Below are 22,577 nucleotides of genomic sequence, written 5' to 3'. Positions count from 1 at the left end.
TTATCTTATCCAGAGTTAGTCTTTCCATGGGGGAAAAATCAATCTCATCGAAGAATGTCCAGCTGTAAGTATCAGTTCATGCCTTCAGTTAAATTTGTTAAGCTGTTAATGGAGAAAATTTGCCTTGTGACACCGGACCAATGATTTTTAGCTCTCTAAGTATCAGTTTACTCATTTTTAAACTGAAGTGATAATAATTACTTGATATGTTCTTTAAAAAGTTTGTGTGAAGCATTATGCAAATATAACCTATAACACTATATTCAGATCAAAGACAGCTACAGATTTTCTGTAGTGGAGTTTTCTCCTCCATGTCTTGTTTTATTAATAACCTTCTCCCATCCATTCAAGTATTTGCTGAGTATGTACTATGACTGAGGCCCTGTGATAGCTATGCATTATGGGGGATATAGAATGAATAAAATAGCAATCTGCCCTTTAAAGAATTATGGTGCTGGGGATTGATGGGGGTAAGGAGGAAGTAAGACAATCACATAAATAAGGAAAAATCATGAGGAATCCCCTCCTGGCTGAGGTCATCAGGGAAAGCTTTAATGGGGGAAACAAGCATATGAACTAGGCCTTGAAGTTGAGAGATTCTGCTCTAAGGGCAGGTATTTTAGGATAGTGTCCCACAAAGATCACCAAAGCTAGGAGCCAGGAGTTCATATTCTTGAATAAGTCATTACCCTTACAAGATACAAGAATCAAGTGAAAAAAAATGGATTTCAGAGCACTTCAGGAAGTATTTTTTAATTGTAAAAATCTAAAGAATTTCATCATCAGTGTGCTGGAAATATAAAGAAGAAGCTATTTGATTGGAGATCACTTACAGAAGTTTGGGAAGAAGACTAGACTAGCCATTCCTTTCCTCATCACTCATGAGAAGACTCAGATTAGGAGGTAGAGCGACTCCCTAAAGTATCCCAAGCCAAGGAGGCCAAACCCAAGTCTAAAACCAGCATTTGGGCTAATTCAGGCCCTGGAGCTTTGTCTGGAAGTGTAGAAGGAGATGCCTGCAAGCTCTTTACTGGGTGGGATTACCAAGTCACTGATTTGCTTAATAAACACTATTAATTTTTGGTTTCCAAATGAATGCGCTCCTCTTTGGGAAGAACCACATTTCCCTATTCCAACATGGCTAAAAGCATTGTGGGAAATACTCTTTGCAAGGATTTTTGGAATCAAGGGTCGGCTCCCAAATGGTACCTTTATATTCTCTCTGTGGTTAGATAGTAGATCCGTCTCTAAATATTAATAATGATGTGATGTGGTTTTTCTTCCCTAGATAAAGAACAATCATCATTCTCATTGTAACCTCTCATCCCGTCAATCTTCTCTGATCTTTCCATTCAGTTCTGGAAAATTTTCCCACCTTCTCAATCTTGACCTGTAATTAGACAGTTATTCACACTAGTCATAACCCTCAAAGCCCTGAGTGGTGGCCATTTTTGCCTAGGCTAACCTGTTTATATTCTCCATCCCTCCTCCTCCCATCTCTTCCAAGAGTTTACAATACTCACCATTCCCTCCTTTTCCTCATCCTATCTAGCAGCTCCTTCTCTATTCCCTATAACTGTATTTAGGTCTCCTCCATCCCCACTTATACAAACTTCAGAACCTTTCTTTTGACCACACTACCTGCTCAAATGATCATCCTATCTCTTTTCATTGACAAAGCTAGATCTACATTTACTTCCTCCCATCCTTGTGCAGTCTGATTACCCACCCTGGCTTTCTATTGAAATTTCACTCTGAAAGGTAACCGATTCTTTCTTACTCAAGTTCAGAAACTTTTGTTTGTCTTTGGCATTTCTGCAGTTTGGGACACTTTGACAAACCCATTTCACGAATTGTTTCTCCTCTCTTGACTTCGATGTCCTTCTCCTCTCTGATTAATCTTTCATCTTTACTGGCTCATGAATCTACTTTCAGTTTCACAACAAACCTTTATTCTTTTCTCTTTCCCCTGTGATTAGGTTTGTGTAGATGATTTCATGTCAATCTGGTCTTTATCTACCAAATACCTGCCTGATGCCTCTGAGATATTCTATCAGTATCTCAAATGTGACGCATTCAAGACTGAATTCCTCTTCCCCCTAAACCACCATCTCCTCCCAATTTCACTATTCCTCTGGAGGCAACCACCATCTTTCCAATCCCCATGTTTGTGACCTCAATCATTCACAGACTCTTCTCCCTCACTCCATCTCTACATCAAAAGAATTTCTAAGCTTTGTTTCACTCCCAGAACATCTCACACCCCTCCCTTGTTCTCTATTCATAGTAACATCCCTGTAGTTCTTATCCCTGCTTCCTCTTGACTTCATTATTATAAAAGCTTCCGAATTTGTTTTCCTGCTTCTAGTCTCCCTCCTCATCTCTCATAGCTGCCCAAATAATTTTCCTAAAGCACAAATCATTCTCCCTTCTACAAACTTCCAGTGATTGTGGAAAGGAGTATAGCTTCAAGGGAAGACAGTAGTAGGGAGATCTCCCTGACCTTGGGGTGCTTTTGACCTAACAATCTACCAGTGATTCTAAAGTATTCGGCTTTGGAATCTGTGATCCCGGGGTCCTCCCCCCACAACCTTGAAGTGTGCTATTGCTTTAGCAATCTTCCCTTAGCTGCTATTGTTCTATTCTCCTGCTAGAAGATTGTAAGCTTTTTGAAGACAGGACTCTTTATGTTTATCTCTATATCATCATGAATTGATCAAACCAGTTTGCACACAGTAAATGTTTAGTAAATAACCATTGCATTGAATCCATTCTGCTCCCCACATTGATTATAAAACATCTGTATCTCTTTATGGAAAGCAAGTCCCTGAATAATATTTGCAAGGAGACTCTTTGGTAATCAGATTTGAATTACAGCGTGAAGAGAATAACTAAAAGGACAAAGTGACCAGCTTTGTTTTTTCCTTTTTTTTTTTTAAAACAGAACAGACCTCATACATCCAAATGATTTCTGACCCATTCAGAGCAGTCCCCTAGGGAGGTAATGAACTTATTTCAGTGAGGCTGCTATTGCTGGAACTCTTCTTTGGAAACTGCCTTCAAAACTGATTTAGAAATAGCTCAAGAGAATGGGATAGTGAACTGGGTGATAAATTTGGAGTTGAAAACCTGAATTCAAATTCTGCTTAAAACATTTCCTAGTCCTAGTTACCTTGGGCAACTTAATTTCTTTGTCAGTTTCTGCAACTGGAAAATGAGAGATTGGATTCAGTGGCCTCTAATGTAAATTCAGCTCCATATCCATTACCTATGAAAGAATGATTCTATAACAATCTCTTTTGTATTCATATGTTGTTTTTAACCAAAATAGTTTCACTAAAGAATGGAATAAATTCCATTATGAAATGTAGAAGTTTAGGTTGTAATGAGAGAGTCCTCATTAGTTGTAATACTCCCTAGTCCTGTGACCCAGAGGACACACACAACCCCAACCCTGACAGTGCTTTTCCCCTTCCCAAGGATCATGTTGTTGACCAGAAATGTGACTTTCCCAAGAGCAGAACCTCTTGTGAGACATTATTCTCTCTGTCCCTGCCACTCATGGAATGGAATCCTCCTGCCCTCAATCTGTTCTCAATTTGGCCAGTTTTATTAGAAAGAACTTTCCTCTTAGTTTCTAGCTTGACAAGAGGCATCTTGGGAGAATGGGTAGAACATGGATTTAAAATGTGTTCTCAATTTGGCCAGTTTCATTAGAAAGAATTTTGTTCTTAGTTCCCAGCTTGACAGGAGGCATCTTGGGAGAATGGGTAGAACGTGGATTTAAAATCAGGAGACCTGGATGCAGACTTTGTATGATTTCATATGGAACCATAAGCAAGCCACTAACTTTCTCTGAAACTTTCTCAGTTTCCTCATCACTAAAGTTGAGGTAATAACTCACATTTTTCATAGCTTTAAAATTCACAGAGCACTTTAAGTACTCTTAAGTACTTGAGCCTCTGGCAGTCTTGTGGATCTAGATGGATCTAGAGTCAGTGAATATAATATCTAAGGTAAATCTGAACACCGGGCTTCCTGACTGCAAGGTCAGTGTTCCATCTATTATGCCATACTACTTAAAGTACCTGCCTCACTGGATTATTCTGAAGACATGAGACAGAATATATCATTACATGTCTTAAGGTGTTGTATATTTACTAGTAGTATTAGGGTGACAAAGTGGATAGTTAGCTGCCTTCAGAAATAGGAAGACTTGCGTTTAAGTCTCAGTACAGGATGTGTGTGGTCCTGGGCAAGTTAATTAACAACCTCTTTTAGCTCTAGGATTCTCTAGGTTGCCAAGAAAATGCCAACCAGCATTGAGAGAAATAAGGAAGTTTCCTCATCTGAAGTTCCCTTAATAAATGAGTCCCTATTCCTACTCTTAATAATAGTGATATCCACTTTACTAATCAGATTTGGCACTAAATTACCTGGGATTATTCCCATTCCATAAATTAAATCCATCTTCAGAGGATGTTCAATGCTGAAAAGATTCTCAAGAACACATGACTCATTTCCAGTGAGGGAGGTCCCCCAATGTCATTGGGATAGAAATGAGTTCAGTTGCCTCTCCAGGTGACTACCTTGCGTCCACCTTCTCAGCCCACGGATCCTGTTGACAACATTCCTGCAAATGGTCCTCAAATAAGTGAATTAAAATAAGATGAATTTGAAAGGAATAGCTGCCATTTGGATGTGTGAGTTATTAGTAAAACCCCCACCAACAACCAATGTTGTCTTTTATAGTCACATCTCCCACATTTGCAGGTCTATTAAACATTCACTTTGTGTTGGATGGTCTAAAAATAATCCCCAGAGAGCCCTAGTATATAACTGAGTCAAAAGTCAGAATCTGCTCCTGTGGAAGATGACTAAACAGAACCCCTGTCTCAAGGGGCCTGTCTTGTATTAGACATGTAAGTACCCAAAGGTTTAAGTAAAGTGACTCTGAGGTGGAAGATCAGGTTGGATGTTAGTGGTTGAGTGCATTTCCTGTTTGCTTGCTTTTCTGCTATACGATTTCCATGTGTCAAGAGAGGCTGTCTCTCCAATCTTCAAGCACCAGGGGCCAGTAAAGCTGTTCTCCTTGATCTCCATTTCCCATTCCTTCTCCCTTCCCTCATTCACTCCCATCCCCATTCATCTCCCCTGATGCCCTTATCATTAATTTCCTTATATCCCCCCAAGTCTTAGAGCTGGATGGTCTCCAACAAGTAGGCCGGAAAGCCAATGATGTTTGAAAGTTTTTGTTAGAAATGCAAACTTTCAGGAAGCCCAGAATTTTCTGAACAATTGAAGAAATTTTCCATCTTCTGGGAAAATCTCAATTACCCAGAGCAGAACTTATAAGGAGATCATGAGGACTGATGATCTGAATTAAACATTACACTTTCCAAGTGGGATCTGGAGCCAGCAAAAGTAGAGGGGGAGATAGGGAGAGACTTCTTCCTTTAGAGCTCTGGTGAGACACCTTGTTGTTGGCTCCACCTTTGGCATCTGTTCCAATAAGGACTGAATTAGCTCTGCTGAGTTCTCCCCTAACTAAGGGAAGGAATCTGGAAGTCTGATTCTCATTCATTCATGAATGCTGCTTCTGTGGAGGATCCTGCATTACATTTCTTGGGGATACAGAGCCCTGACCTTAGGAACTTTGTAGTTCAATAAGAGAGAAAAAACAAGGACATTAATCATAATTTTTGTAAAAAGTGTGACAACACAATAAAAGAGAGATTTTACAGTTCCTCGGCATCAGAAAAGGGAGAAGTCAATATTTTACTGGAAAGATAAGGGAGGTGAAATTCGAGTGAGGTCTTGAGGAATGGGATATTAGATATTATCTGAAATTAAATAGTTGGAGGGGGTGAGGAAGAGGAGGCAGGTGAGCATTTCAGGTACAAGTCCGAGAAGGTAGAGAGTTGGAAAAAGCAACTGTACATGTTCATGGAACAGTATGGTAGTCCATTTTGACTGGGTTACAGAGCGTATAAAGAGGAATAATAAAAGAGAAGGATGGAAAGGTATCATGGAAAATGTTGTGGAAGGCTTTCAGTTCCAGATTAAATAATCGAGAATTTTAAGTTGCCAGCTGTGGGGAACTATTGAAGGTAAATTGTTAATTATAGCTTTGTTTCTTCTGCCTTTATTCAAATGGACCACCTCTTATGGAACCTTTAGAAACTAGAATTCTTAATATATTTTACTCAACAGCGATCACATGCTCCTGAAGGGAGGCAGGGAAATGATTCTCCTGAGTCTAATCAGCATACTGGGAAGTGGGAGGGGCCATTGGTAATATTCCTGTCTTTTTGGACCAGATTCTGTGATTGATTATAATTCCCATTGTGGATACTTTCTCTATCAATCTGGTTAGAGAGATCTTGGGGCACTGAGAGATTTGGGGACTGACCTGGGTTCCTGAGCTCAATATGTATGTGACTTGAGTACAGGCATTCCTAATTCTGAGGCTGGCTTTCTGTCCATTATATCAGACTGCCTTTCATCAGAAGGGAAAAATAGAAACCCAAAGTATAGGAAGGGAAATAATTGTTAGGATCTGTCTTTTGAAGATGAGACCAGAGTTCAAATCCTGATTTTCTCCTGAGATTTTTTTTTCATTTGTTTGTCTTGGTGAGAAGCCATAGAGAAAGAAATTGCCCTCGAGTAGTGTATTAAAAAGCATATTTTGGCTTTGCTGTGTGATCTTCAGTGAGAGATTTCCCTTTAAAGTCTGTTTCTCATTGTGAAGTGGGATTGAATTATATGATCTCTAAAAATCATCTGGTTTTAATCATTTATTCTAATTAATCATAAGACTGTAAAACAGATTTGTCCATGGTGGTGATGGGTGGAACAGGTGTGCCATTTGTACATACACAGCTAATAATCTTTTCTTTCAGGGTCTGGAGTTAGGGCAGGATTCCTGCTTGAGTTTAGAAAACCCAAGGATGGAACCAGGAAGATTTTAAAAGTTGAAAAAGAGGGCAGGTAACATGACCAAGTGGAATGAGTTCTAGCTCTAGAATCAGAGGACCTAGATTTGAATCCAGCTTTTGAGAATAATAGCAGCTAACATTTATGTAGCATTTTATGGTATGCAAAGTATTTAACTTGTTATTGCATCTGATCCTTACAACACTCATTTGAGAGTAGATGCTACTTTTACCCCCATTTTACAGATAAAGTGCCCAGTGCTGAAAGAGAGGTCAAGTGACTGACTTTTGACTCAGTTATATCCTTGAAAACTAAATCTGACCCATCAATATGGGGACCTTAACTTTGGACTCTGGCCCCAGCTATAGCTAATTGCAAAATCCATTGATTTTCTCTGACATTCCCTAGGAAAATAAACATAGGAGTGGATCTCCATACTGCCTGATTGGCAACAGATGACCAACCTGCTTCTTGCTTGATCCTGATGGCAAGGAGTGAATCCCCTCTCTGCTTATCCACCATGATTTACCAGCCTGCCATCTGCCTTAGATGTAAATGGCCTGGAACCCTGCCCTAATTTGGGGTTCTTGGCTTTATCAGGAGACCTGTATGTCTCAATATTCTGGAGCAGTCCTAACTAAAGTCATGAGATGGTAGGATTGGCTGAGGGCAGTAGTCCAGGCTTCCAGCAGAACCTTGGATTCAGTGTTTTTCTTACCTTTTGTGATAGGGAGCTCACTACCATGACAAGCCATTCCTTTTGTACAGTCCTAATTGTTAAAAAGTTAATCCTTACAATGAATGGAAAATAACCTCCTTATAGCTTTGGAAGTAGACTCTCCATCCATTGGCATACCACCTCTAAGTGCAGTTGAATATTGAATCAATGAACCCTGATCATTAGTCAGAACCCCCAACTTGACAATAATTAGAAGGGAAAGATGGAAAACTGGTATCAGGAATTTAGTCATCTTCCACAGGAGCATAGTTAGTGAGAAGAGACCTCAAAGGCCTTTTAGCGAAAATCTCTCATTTAACAGATGAGGAAATTGAGGACAAGAAGGACTAAGTCTTGTCTAGGATCGGATAGATTAGTGCTAATTTCAGTGATCTGAATATGGAAGGGATCTCTGAGATCAACTACAAATGAGGAAACTGAGGTCCACCAATACTAAGTGATTTGACTAAGTTCATGCAGAGCATAAGAATCAGAGATAGAATTCAAACTCTGGATCTTGACTCTAGTGCCAATTTTCTTTACTCTGTAGCTATATAACCAAGAACAACTATTTTAATCCCTCTTTCCCCATGATAGCCCTTCCTGTTCTATGTGGTTCACCTCCTTTAAATTATGCTTCAGAATTTCCAAAGAAAGTTTCATTTCATTTTTAATGCAAAATTATTTTAGAATAATTATTCATTAATTTGTTCAGAGTATATTTTTAAGCTGAGTTTTAAATAATGAAATTATTAGAAAATAAGTTGAACAGAGTTTGGATATATTGTAGCATCTTACTACAGAAAAACATTTCCTCTGCAGTTAGCTGAGTTTGATAACTTTTGGCCAGGCAGAGGCAGAAGGTTAATCTGCCATCATTAAACACTGATGGAGATGGGGAGTTGTTGATGTGATTATTTTTCTCTCAAGATAAGAGAGAAGAACAGGAAAGGTAGGTGATGGGGGTGAACCAGTATGGAGATAGATTCCAAATGGCAGTAGAATAAGAGATAGGGGATTCAGAAGAGGAAATTTGTGAGCATGTAACTCAATTGGTCCATTGCAGGATCAAGACTGATAAGAGAGGAAAAATGAAGCCAGAATATGGGTTATAGATCAAAAGAACAGGAATGGAGGGACTAGAAATTAGTGGCGAGTAACAGTATTCATAACAACTAGTACTATATACACATCTCTCTCTCTCTCTCTCTCTCTCTCTCTCTCTCTCTCTCTCTCTCTCTCTCTCTCTCTCTCTCTCTCTCTTTTTCTCTAGTGCTTTAAGGTTCACAAAGTGCATTAAAAATAGTTTATCCCTATAACAATACCCTGCCCTCATCATGAGTAAGAATGCTTATAATGAGATCCTCAAGTCCATTCACAGTCCTTTAACAAAGTATTATTCCATTCTTCTCACTGAACTATAAAATAAAGTATTCTTTCTCTCTCTCTTTTTTAAAATTATCTAGTCTTCTTTCCAATACTTGTGTTCTCTCTTTCTCTGTCTCTTTCTACCTAATAGTATAAAATGTCAAACTGAACTATAAAGGAATAATCACTAAAACAATTTGGTGCTGGTTGAAAAGAGTTCAATCAGGGGATTGCAGCACATGGAAACAATCTAAGTAAAATAGTCTTTGATAAATGCAAAGACCCTAGACTTAGAAGAAAGTCTCACTATTTGGAGGAGAGGGGGAATAAGAAAACTGGAAAGTAATCTGGCAGAAAATAGATTTAGACAAACATTTCATACCAGACAGCAAGATAAGCTCCAGATGCATTTATGATATATAAAAAGTAAATCATAAATAAGAAGAATAAGGAAATTACCTTTCAGCTTTATAGTTAGATGAAGTCGTGATTAAACAAGTGATAAAGATTTCTTTCATAAAGACATACATATATGCAAATATCAGTCACAGACCTATATTTGAGGAAAGGGTCTCAAGGTACTTGCCCCAGGGCAATGTCTTAGTCCCATAGAAAATAGATTCAATGGTCAACTGAAGGTCAGCTGAACCTTAACTCTCCCCCAGAAGAACAGAACAGGAATTCTGATTACTCATTAACTATTTGTGTATCTGGGGGCATCTAGGTAGCACATCTGCATTTCATTATATTTACTGAAGGATCCCAGAAGGAGAAAAAAAGAAATACATTCAGCTCTTCTGTTGCTGTTTGTCCTTTGTTCTTGAAGGTCACCATGACATCAGGGAAGTGATGCCATGATATGCAAGTGAATTGGATTTGAATGAGGGAGGATACCTCTCTGGCAGCTGTGACCCTGGACAAATCATTTGACAGACCTGCCAAGGATCCTATAGGAATGCTACTGTATGCTATATGTACCCCAGAGCATTTACAAGATAAATTAAAGTCAAAGATGTAGTAACTCATTGAAAAAAGACTTAAAAAGCATTAAATAAATGCAAACTACTATTATTTATGGATGAACTCAAATGTAAGACCTTGCCCTTTCACTAAGAAGGGCATTTTGCCAGCTGGATCTTGATGGGTCCGACTAGGACTGAATGGTTTCCTCTATTTGTATCACTGCAAGTCCCCCAGTTATTGCCACAAGTCTGGAAACATTACATATGAAAATAATCCATTACATATGTGCTGTATTTAAAAAAATTTTCCAAGGTCCTTTCACATTTTTCATCCCATTGGATCCTTCTCATCACCCTTTAAGCTAAATACTGCTGGGATTATCACCATGTCATAGACAAGGAAATTGAGGTGCAGAAAGGACAACTGACTAGTTCTGGGTCAAGTCAATGGAATAGTGGAAAGGAGGAAAGAGAAACTGCCTCCTTTTTGACCACTCACAGGATCAGAGACTTAGCTCTAGAAGGGACTTCAGTGGTCATATAATCTGGTGGCATCAGATTCAGAAAGGGATCCTTGGTGGGGATGGGTGGAGGCACGTTATATTGACCTAGAAAACCACAAAGTAACATAATATTACAGTTTTACTCAATTTGTTAAACATTTCTCAAATTTTAATCTGGTATATATATGTAGGTGTGTTTCTGTAGGCATTTGAGGCCAGGGTGCAATGAGTTTGACACCTCCGATTTAGTCTAATTTCACTTTACAGATGAGGAAATTGAAGCATATAAAAGTGAAAGGACTTGCTTAAGATCATACAGAGCTAATAACAAATTTGAGATTTAAACCTGGATCCATATCTCAATGGTAGGCAAAACCTTATGCTTCACCCTTTAGACCTCCATTCTCCTCCCTATCCTTTTTACCTTGCTGTTTAGGGATGGTCACAGAGATAGACATGATGATAAGAAGTTTTATCCTCCACTCACCTGTCAAATTGATTATAATGAAATCCTCAAGTTCATTCACAATCCTTTAACAAAGTATTATTCCATTCGTCTCACTGAACTATCAAATGAAGTATTCTTTCCCTGTTGTTTTTTTTTTAGTCCAGTTATTTTAATCATCCATTATTAAATCACTAGACTGACTGTGTCACCTTCCCCTTCACCTGCCAATCTTATTCCATAAACTCCAGGGACCCCAGAAACCCCCAGGATGTAAAAAGAAAGTGCTTTGTTTGATACTTAAGTCTTTCATAACTTGTCTCTGACCTTTCCAGCCTTCCTCACATCTTTCCACATATTCTATTATCCAGATAAAGTAGTCTATTTGTTGTTCTTTGAATAGATAGTCCAACTCTCCAGCCCCCAAGCCTTTGAACTGGCTCTTTCCCATACTTGGAATGCTGTTTCTCCTTCCATCCATCTTCTGCATGAGCCTTTCCTAGACCTATCCCCTCCTCCTTGTTCCTCTCCAGTGTCTTTCCTCTGAGATTAAATCTATATTATTATATATAATATATTCTATTACATCATAATGCTAATGTGGCATCCATTAAATTCATACACATGTACATATGATATATACATGTGTTATATTTAAATTATATATACATGTGTGTGTGATATGCACACAAACACACACATCCTGTATATATATATTATTGTTTGCATGTTTCTTCCCATTACCATGTGGTAGGGGAGGAACTGTGTTTTTACTTTATTTACCCCAATACTAAGCACAATGTCTGGGACATAGTAAGTGCTTAATAAATGCTTATTGACTGACTGAAGAAATGCCAACAAGACAAATGGTAAAGAAATAAATTTACTTTTGTTTAAAAAAGTTACTCCAGCACCTTAAGATATCTTATAAAAAAAGAAACCTTCCCCAGTATTTCACTCTTCAGTTTCATCACCTACAACCCAACCACAGAAAGAAGGCCAGAAGAGCATTTACTAGCAGAGGTGGTAATGGCAGGGAGTCAGAGTGAAGATGGACTGGGAGCACCTTCCAAGCAACCCCTCTGTAGCCATAACGAGGGCTCCATGATTAGAGTCTGCAGCAAAGTCACTGATTGGCTACAGAAGAAATGGGCCTACTTAATCCCTAATGTTCAATCTGGGAAAAAGGATGCAGGAAAGATATGGCCCAGTGATGATCTCCCTCCCATCATTCAGTAGGAACTGTCTTGGTCTCCCTTAGTCAGTGGGGACACAGTCCATGGCATGGGCATGGAAAAGAGTGGAAAAGAGCAGCAGGTGAGAGGGGGAACATGGTGGAACCAATTGTTCCCAGCAGTCTTAGGTGAGGACTGAAAGGCAAAAACGAGACCTCCCCCCAAGCCCCTGAGACCTCCTTGGCTGTTATTGGAGCTGTAGATAGGAAGGGATGGAGTAGTTAAACAGGAGGTAGTCCATCTTGTATAAATTAAAGAGTCTTCTTTGGTAGAAGGGCCTGATCCCCTCGAAGAAGTGGGCTGTCTCACTGCCCGTGGTGCGCGTGACCTTGGAGGAGGATGGGAAGTGCACGCCAGCTTGGTCGGCCCCTGTGAGGCTCAGCACATAGGCTGCGTCCTCTTCCAGAGTTTCATACTTGCCCACAACATCATAGTGGACGAGGCAGGGGTGGCAGAGGGAGTGGGCCCGCTCCCAGTGTTCATTGAAAGGTTCTTCCTTCCGTGTGCGGGGGTCTATCAGGTAATAGACAAATTCCTCGAAGCGGACGTCGTCCCCCCGGGCCAGGGCTTCGGGACTGGGATGCTGCCGATGGCGCCGAATGATTTTGGTGCCGTACCGCCTGTGGAAGGCTGTGTTATAGTTACGGGTGAACTTGTTGCGGTAAGCCGAGACGAGCCGTTCGAAGGGTTCGCGAACAAATAGGAACTTGAGGTAGGTCCGCAGCCGCCTGTTGATCTCGGCTGGGCTGTACTCCGCCAGTGTCTTCAGGTTGGTTGGCACGTGGGCCTCGTGGGCTGGGATCTCCAGTGGGTCTCTGTACTTGCCACCTCCTGTGAGCACCATCATTACTCGCTTCCAGTTGGTACAGGCTACCTTGGGCACATAGCAATACAGCAAGCCGTGTTCGTCATCCACTACCAGGTGGCGCAAATCCTCGGGGCTCAGCAGGCGCCGCTTACGGGTATAGCGGTTGCACACTTGACTCAGAAGCTCCCTCCGTCTCTGGTGGACCAAGTGGAGGGGGGAGTGCTGGAGCTATGAAAAGGAAGAGAAACGGTTAAAAGTGGCCACAGCGCAAGTCCAGAATGGATATTACTCCCATTTTCTGAGACTTCATCTTTAAGACAAAAGGAATTTTCAATGTCATCATCAATCCTTCTGATAGAATGGAAACTCTGGAGTTTTGGATGTGCTCAACCCTTCTGATAGGAAACTCCTTGAAGTTAAAGACTGTTTAATTTTTGTTTTTATATCTCTAGTGCTAAGCATAGTGCCTAAAACAGAATAAAGCCAATTTTTTTTTCATTGATTTAGTCCAATCCCTTTATTTTATAGATGGAGAAACAGACTCAGAGCCTCCCCAAAAATGATGCTTGCCCAAGGTAACACATTTAGTAAATGATTCGGGTCTGGAATTCAAGTCTTGCCTTCCAATTCTGTGCTTTAACCACTACACCATGTGTCTTGGTGGAATTGGGTCCAACACCTATTTCCAGGCCTAATCTAACCCAGTGGGATTAAGTATACCAAGGGGGAGAGGATGAAGGGTGGGAATCAAAGTTTGTTCTTGGAAAAACAAAATGCAACAATGAAATCTGGTTTCCTCCCACCTTGTGCCACCCATTATCTTTATGATACTCCCAGACTTGCCAGGGGCTGCTCATTTGGTGCTTCTGAGCTTTAACCAAGATGCCCTATTGTTTCTTGGTGGAGTTGGGTCCGATCCCTAGTTGTAGTAACACATTTAGTCAGTAAATGATTTGGGGCTGGAATTCAAATCTTGTCTTCCAATTCTGTGCTTTGAATACTGTGCCATTTTGTTTCTTGGTGGAATTGGGTCTGACCCCTATTTCTAATAAGTTAGTAAATGATTTTGGGCTGGAATTCAAGTCTTGCATTCCAATTCTGTGCCATTTCTGAGACAGTAATGAGGTGCATACTAGACCACTCCTTAACTCCATCTCTAAAACCACTCCTCCATTCTACCTCTAAGCTATAAAATTAGCTTATCAGTGACAAGAAACACTCTCTAACTTTTTCCTATAAATCTATGTTCTTGCTCCTAGTTCTTTGCTCCAAAATCTATCTTTTTGCTCCTAGTTCTTTGCTCAATGCTTTTGGAACTTAACCTGTGTTAGCAGCATAATAAATCTTTGTCCTCTAACTTGGAGACAAACTGAATTTGTGAATTCTTTTACTATATCTGTGACACCAACCTGGGGACCCTAACATTGTTGGGGTTGTCATGCCTCAACATTGGTGGCCCATTGAGGGACCCAGAGTTTCATGTCCTCCTTGTTAAGGTAAACCTCTTTTCACTCCTGTCCTATAGCTGGGACACCAAGCACCTAGGAAGGCTTGTTGGAGTGTCAGAAGCTCCACACTCAGCAAACTTTCCTTGACTGGGGACACTGTACTTGGAATTTCTTAAATCCTCGGCACAGATATTAGAGAATATCTGCTACCTTTTCATGCTTCCTGGGACTCCAGAAGAGGTGAGGAGCTATAAGACTAGGAATTCTAAGGCTCATGGCAAAAATGGGATAGTCCACCTCTATCCCTATCCCTAAGTATTCTTCTTTAGGCTGTGTCTTAAAAAATAGACACACATCTGGCTTAAAAAGTCTAAAAGTTAAGAAACTTTTCTTTTTCAATACTGTCTGGCCTCAATATACCTTAGAGGATGAAGGAAAATGGCCCATTAATGGATTCATTAACTATAACATTATCCTGCAGCTTCATTTATTTTGCCACAGACAAGGGAAGTGGACTGAGGTTCCATAAATCCAAGCCCTTATGGCCTTGTCCCTATATCCTAAATTAAGACAGCACTGCAGCAGGATGTTGCTAGTAAAATTTATTGGAGGGGAATTGAAAGTAGACAATGACCTCCTGGATGACTCACTCCTTTCCATTCCTCCAGAGACACAGGATCCCTTGTTTGTCCTCTTATGCAGTCCTTATCAAGAGGTGCAAGAATCCCTTCTAGGACCACGCTTTTATCAAGATCCAGACCTTAGGTCCAGCAATGGTTTTTCAACTCAGTCCCCTTTCCGTGATCCTGGACCGTCACTTCTTCAGCTGCATTCTGAAACCTCCCAGCCCCCTCTCCTCAGTCCCTTCCCTGCAAGGAGAAGGACTCCTTTTTGTCTCTCTCAGGATCCTGATTCATCCACCCCTCCAACATTCTGCCCATTGAGAGAAGTAGCAAACTCTTGGCGTGGAACACTCAGGGTACATGTGCCTTTTTCAATGTCAGACCTTTCCCAGATTAAGGAAAAACTTGGCCATTACTCTGAGGATCTCACTAAATGAGGCTTTAAAACCATCTCCCTCCAATTTGATCTTACCTAGGGAGATGTTAATATCATTATCTCCTCTAGCAGCACCATAGAGGGGAAAAAGAGAATCTGGGATTTCAAACAGAAGTTTGGGATGATATGGCTGAGTCCACTCCTCCTCCTGCTCTGGTAGACACCCCCCTGGGGCTATTGTTGTCCCAGTAGCATACCTGGGGTGGGATTACCAGGAGGGAAGCAGAGATAGAGAAGGGATCATTTTCTAATCTGCCTCAAAGAAGCAGGTTAATTATGAAAAACTTAAGGAAGTTACCCAAGATGCTGAGGAAAATCCTGCCTTCTTTCAGGGATGCCTTATAGATGCTCTAAAGAAATTCACTATCCTGGACCCCATTTCTCCAGAATCCTCAGCATGCATTTTGTTAGCCAGCCTGCCCCAGACATTTGGAGGAAGCTGCAGAAGTTAGCTGCGGGTCCACAAACTCCCCAGACAGAGATGTCGGAAACAGCTTTTAGAGTTTTTAACAATAGGGACCAAGCTGCAGCAGAGGATCAGGACCACAGGGTTAAGGCAAGGAACAGAGAAGAGGCTCAAATTTTAGCTGCTGCCAAATCTGGGAACCATGGGGATTTGTACTTCAGATGCCACAGCCAGGCCCTCATTCAGCCCTGCCTATTTTAGAAAAACCTTTTAATCTGTATGTTGATGAATCATCGAACCAGGTCCTAGGGGTCTTGACTCAGTCCCTGGGAGCTGATCCCAGGATCCTGTGCCCTAGGTACAAACAGGAGGGGAGAGTGCCCTCAGAGGGCTCGAGCTGCCTCTTCCCAATGCCCTGTCCTCTGGTCTCTTCAGGACCAGGAATGACAGTGCCCAGGGTTTGGCTAGGCTCCTCCTTACTCCATCATGATGGTGAACCCAGGGTAACTTTGGATGTGACAGGTAAGTCCACTGAATTTCCCTTTGTCAAGGGGACCTCGTCCTGCCCCATAGTCTGGCCCCACCTGCCCCTCCCCTCATAGGGTGATGGGAATTGAAGGAAAACTTAGGAACTGTTTTGAGACCTTCCTTCTGCCTTGTCAATTTGATGACCCATTATTCAAACACTCCTTTCTTATCATCCCCTCCTGTCCTATCTCCTTGTTGGGAGATGACTTGATGGTGAAATTAGGGACCCAATTTTCCCTTCTCAGACCTCTGGGTGCACTTTCTGTACTTCTCTCAAAGCCCTCCCACATTCCCTCTGAAATCTGAGTAGATTCTTCTGCCTGGGCCCCAGGAATCCCTGGGTGGATTACTCATACCACACAGGCACTGGTACCCAATGAAGCCAGAGGTCAGAGAGGGGTTATAACCCTAACTGAAAAATTTCTTAAGCACAAGATTTTGGTTCCTTGCCAGTTTCCCTGTAATATTCCTTTCCTCATTAGGAAACCAAATGGGGAGTTATGGTACGGGAATCTCGGAGCTGTTAATGAGGCAGTTATTCCTATTCATCCCATTGTGCTTAATCCCTTCACCATCCTGAATCAGATCCCAGGGGACACACAGTGCTTTTCTACTTTAGATTTTCTTTTGTATGTCATTGCATAAAGACAATTTCTTTTTGCCTTTTAGGGGGCAGATGAGGGGCAACCTAATCCCCACCAGTTAACAGGACTGTTCTATCGCAGGGGCTTCCGAGACAGTCCCCACTTATTTGGACAGACACTGGCTGAAGACTTAGGAGACTGGAGCTGCTTAAAGTCGCCTCCTCCAGTTTGTTGATGACTTCCTGATCTGTAGCCTAACTCAGGAGGTTTCTCTGGCTGCTAAAAACCCTTAACTTTCTGGGCTCCCGGACTATAAAGTTTCTTTGTCTAGGGCCCATGTTGCCTGTCAGTCTGTTATGGGACATGAATTAACCCCCATCTTCCCTTCACTCACGGCAGAGAGGAAGCAGGAGACTTTGTCACTCCTTGAACCTGCCTCAACGAGACACTGCATACTTTCCTGAGCACGGTGGGATTTTGTAGGATCTGGATTCCCAATTTTGGGATTATTGCCAAATAATATGGTTCTATTCAAGGCCCTGACACATTTCCCCTTGACTGGGGCCCTGGTCAGGCCAAGGCTTTTAAGATCCTAAAGCTAAACTGGCCTCTGCAGCAGCATTAGCCCTAATTTAGAAAAGCCTTTTACTCTGTATGTTGATCAACGATGGGACCGGGCCCTAGGGGTCTTGACTCAGTCCCTGGGACCTGATCCCAGGCCTGTTGTTTACTTCTCCAAAAAACTTGACTCAGTGCCATCCTGGTGGCCTCCTGCCTTAGAGCAGTGGCTGCCACAGCCCTTCTAATTAAGGAAGCCTCCAAACTCACCCTAAGAGGTCCTAACTCCCCACCAAGCTCGGAGCATCCTGGAAGCCAAAGTCATCAGTGGCTTGCTAGAGGGAGGCTTACCGGGTATCAGGCTCTCCTGTTAAATCCCCTGACTGAGCCCGCTTGTTCTCAGCCCTGCTACCCCTCTCCCTGACAGCACTCAGACGGTGACATTATTCACAATTCAGATTCAGAGCAGCATCTAATCCCTCAGTTTGCCACAAAGCTTGGTGGAGTGCACTTTCTGAATATGCAAATGATATAACATCTCCCTGAACCCTCAGGTGCCCATATCTAGACTGTCACCCCAGTAAATCCGGGGGCAGGGTGTACTTGAAGTCTTGGAAGGCCCAAGGTACTGATCTCCTGGGAATAAATTGGAAAGGACCAGATAGGGGCATTCCGACTCCTCCAACTTCAGTTAAACTCAAAGGCCTTCCCAGGTGGACTCAGGGTGAAATTCAAATTTAGTTACATTAAAAGTGCTGCTCCTGTTACCTCTTGTCCCCCAGACATTCCTGGCTATTCCTGTGACCCCATAGAGGACCTGAAACTACTGTTCTGCCGGATTCCTGGAACATCCTCAATGGATGGAGAAGAGTGAACCTGCCAGTGTCCTCCTCTTCCTCATCCTGGCCTTTTTTGTTGTTGTTATTCTCCACTTTCCCCAAGTTAATAGTTTTCTCCCACAGTGCTTGTGAGCTTTGTATCTTCCAGACTCCAGGCCATGAACTTCCAACTATTTGTTTAACCCGAATACTACTGACTATCTAATGCTGTGCCTCAGCCCCCCTGGATGCCTCTGCCATCATCTTCAAATCAGGTGTCTCTCCTCCTCAGTCTGGACTGCCCTAGGCAGGGCCGGCTCTACATCCCTTATCAGCCTGAAACAGTCCAGAAGATGAAACTTCCTTCCCTTTGCCCCAAACTAATCTGGGTCCCAGCTGCTTGAGGAGGAGAGAATGAAGTAGTGTAGCTTCTAGGGAGGATGTAGCAACATCCCTAAGGCTACCTGACTTTCATCCCAAAGCCACCTGGCCTTGGGAGTGCTCTTGTTGCACAAACAATGCTGGCTGTCAGATAACAATCTGCTGGTCAGGAAAACCAAGTTTCTGAGACTATAATAAACACCATTCCACTCCTCAACTCCACTCCAAGACCAGATCATTTTACAGGTAAGGAAACTGAGGCAAACAGTTAAGGGACTTATCTAGGATCCCACAGCCAGCAATGTCTGAGGCTGGATTAAAACTCGGGAACATGAGCCTTCCTGACTCCAGACCCAGCACTCTGTGTACTATGGCACCTCCCTAGCTGCTCTTAGACAAGATCCCTAAGCTCTGTACCTATTGGTCATAACTACTCCAATCGAAATTTCTAGATCTTCAAATGAGATCAGTTCATGGGAAAGTAACTTGGTCTCTCTGATTCTATTTCCTTCTCTGTAAAATAAGATGGTGGTTGGTTTAGATATCAATGTGGAATTAAACAGAAAAAGTGACTGAATTGTTTATATCCATTGGCCCAGTGATTCCACTACTGGATGTGAAAAGGATCAAAGGAAAAAGCAAAGGTCCAATACGTACTGAATTATTCATCACATATATACTTCTCTTAATAGTGGCAAAGATCTAAAAGTGAAGTAGGTACCCGTCAATTAAGCAATGGCTGAAAAATTGTGGTTTTGAATGTTTGAATAGTATTAGACAGCAAAATATTTGTATGAACTGCTGTAGAACTGAATTTACTTAGTGATGTGAATATTATTTTCCTAAGGAAAATGTAAGTTTCTTAAGGGCAGGGAGCCTACATATATGAAAGAAAGGAGATGCAATATCATGTCATGGATAAAGAGAGCTAGTTGTGGGTTCAAATGTCGTCTGAGCCGTGTACTGACTCTATGATTTTAGGAATCTTTGAAAACTCCAGGCAAAATAAGACTAGAAATTATAGATCAGGTGTTGAACTATATTGGTGGATAGAGCTACTTCATTGACTGTTGCCTATATGAAACCACACACAGGAGAGTGTATGTGTTTAAAGATAATATAATTTAAAATAATTTCAAGAGGAAACGATTACTGAGAGCTGTCCAATGTGGTTGACCTGGTAAGGATTATTCTCTCCACTAGTGGTTAAGAAAATAATTCAGGTTCAGGAGAGTTAAGTGACACAATACAGTTGAATGGAAAGAGCCCCCAGTTAAGAGCCTGGAGATATAATTCTAGTTCCAGCTCTGCTATGAAATGTGTCCTGGACAAATCATTTTTCTCATACATAAGAAAGTGGTTGGGCCTAGCTGACTGCCAAGGTTTAGGGTTGGCAAAATCAAAACTAAAACATGGCACATCAGTTAGATAAAACTAAGATAAAATACCAGCCAATCTGTCGAATATAATTTGGTTGGAAACTTTATGAAGCTCTGTTCTAGTTTTAAAATGGTATGATTTTATGATTTTCCCAAGGTCAGGGGGTTAATCTTCGATAGAGCTGAGATTAGAACCAAAGGTTCTAGAATCCTAGTCCAGGAGTTTTACAAAAACCCCTCAAATAAATAAAAATTGTAACAAATATTCATCATCAAGCAAAGTCAATCCCACATAAGTAATGTCCAAAAACATATGTCTTCTTTCGGATTTTATATGCATTGTTCTCTAGTATATTTTATCTTTCATTCTCTGGAGTCAGGGTTTGTTATTAATCAGAATTATTGAGTCTTTCAAGATTGTTTTTCTTTAAAATGTAGTTATTATCATATAATTTATTGTACGTTGTATTCTCCTAGATCTGCTTACTTCATTCTGTTCAAAGATATCGTCTCAGTTTTCTCTGAAACAATTCCTTTCCTAAATTCTTAGGGTACAATAATATTCCATTACATTCAGATACTAGGATTTGTTCAGTCATTTTCCAATATGCATCCTTCTTGATTGGTTCAAAATACTTATTTTAAAAAAAAAATTTGCAGACTAATAAATTTTTTTCCTGAATTTTCTATTTGACCAGATTTGTCCAGACCTGTGTCTGAAATTGCAAACTCTAGCTCAATAGGGTCTCAGCAGTTTCTGCTGCTGTCTTTAAGGGGCCCTTCCTGGCCAGAGAAGGGACCAGCTGCCTATACATCATAAGCCACAGCACAGGAGAAGGATTCTGGGGCTAGAGACCCATTTTCTTCTTGCCTGGGATGCTGAGAAAAACAGGTCACTGTGTCTATGGCTGAGGGTCCTAACCTTAGAAAGAGAAAAGCAGCTCCGCAGGGTTCTGCACACCTCCGCAATGGACAGTTTCCTGCCTGTTCAGTCTGACCTCACTCCCCACATGGGCCAGGAGCTGTCTGTGGAATGCCGACTTGGCAGGCCTTGGAGTCCGACTGTCCCGTGCTGTGAAATCCTTTTCTCCTCTTTGGGTAGTTCTCCACGTCTGTGAATTCACTTTGGGGCCATGTTCAAGCTATCACAGGAATGGTAAGTTCAAAGTTTCCTGAGTCTCATGCAAAAAGATTCTCAACCGTAGCAACAGGATGAGTCAGTTTTCTGAGTTCGGGACTTAAAAAAATCTTTAGAAAGAAGTAGAGAAACCTAGCGGTTGGCTGTGTGCCTATGGGGAGGATGTAGGTAACCACTCTTAGTGGTCACGGAGCATCCTCTCTCCCTCCAGTCTTGCTAATCAACCACCAATTAACAAGCAGTTATGAAGTGGCTACTACCTGCCAGGCATTGTGGGAGGGCCTTGAGATTTAAAAACAGAAAATAAACCCCTCTTGAACTTAAATCCAATTGGGAAAGTAATATGTATACACACATATATGGGGAGGGGTATGCGAGCAACTGAGCAGATAAGTAAAGACTTTACATAAATCATCACTTTGAAGGAAGTTAGGCATCCGGAGAGATGGAAGGGAAGAAGGAGTGTAGTCCAGCATCCCCTCTCACTCTAGCTCTGATGTTTCTCTGCAAAGGCACAGAGACAGGACATCGGAGGGTTGTGAGTACCTAACAAGAAAGTCATTTGGGCTGGAGCAGAGATTATGCTAAGAGGACTAAAGAACAAATTCATCAGGAAAAAAGGGAAATCCAGGGGCCAAAAGGAGAGGAGGAGGAGCCAAAAAAAGGCTGACCAGGATTACTGTGGGAACTATGCTATGTGAAGGTCAGTTGAAAAAAAAATGATAGCTGTTTAGTCTGAGGAAGAGAAGACTTAGAGAGTGAATGGCTGTTGTTGCCCCATCATTTGGCAGAGATAGTAAGGCATGAGTCAGCAGCTTCTAGAATTCTATCCGCAATCATGGGGGAGGAAGGCTGGGCAAGTCACCCCTTTCCCCCTTGTCTCCCTGCCCCGGCCCCGGCCCTTACCAGGAGATTGAAAAAGAAAAGAATAATTTGTAGGGAAGAGGGCCCAAGTTTTCCATATGTGGATACTCCTAGGTGGGAGACAGCCTTTCTAAACAAAAGTGAAATCTTACCTTTAGTATGCCATGGATTGATCAACAATGAACTAGATGAGCATTTATTAAACATCATTTTTCTGTACCAGACGCCATGTTAAGCACTGGGATCTCAAAAAAGAAAAATAAGGCAGAGAGTATTTCTATCCTCAGGGAGGTCTATATTCTGTGCTCTTATGTATTCTCAGGGCTGTCAATTGAAATGAGGAAGGGTTGCACTGAATTATCCACGCCATTATTTCTGGTTTCCCTTGACATGACTCCCTTTTCTCCTCTCCCTTCCTCTGGTGTCTGATAATGAGGCG

The 22,577-nt window shown here is 41.6% G+C and overlaps 1 protein-coding gene across 1 annotated transcript in view; it reads right to left on the bottom strand.

The window, feature by feature from the left end:
* Positions 1 to 11,797: 11,797 nt before the first annotated feature.
* The window catches only part of CHST13 (carbohydrate sulfotransferase 13), a 56,921-nt gene continuing 46,141 nt past the window's right edge, over positions 11,798 to 22,577 (bottom strand). The window contains exon 3 of the mRNA XM_051983055.1: positions 11,798 to 13,203. Within this exon, the coding sequence (XP_051839015.1) occupies positions 12,355 to 13,203 (849 nt within the window). The 3' untranslated portion in view covers positions 11,798 to 12,354. The remainder of the gene's footprint in view (positions 13,204 to 22,577) is intronic.

This window comes from Antechinus flavipes, chromosome 1 (genome assembly GCF_016432865.1).
Source record: "Antechinus flavipes isolate AdamAnt ecotype Samford, QLD, Australia chromosome 1, AdamAnt_v2, whole genome shotgun sequence".
In the NCBI taxonomy this organism is placed as follows: domain Eukaryota; kingdom Metazoa; phylum Chordata; class Mammalia; order Dasyuromorphia; family Dasyuridae; genus Antechinus; species Antechinus flavipes.
The sequence above is the reverse complement of the archived record's forward strand: the minus strand, read 5'-3'. Positions and strand labels throughout refer to the sequence as shown.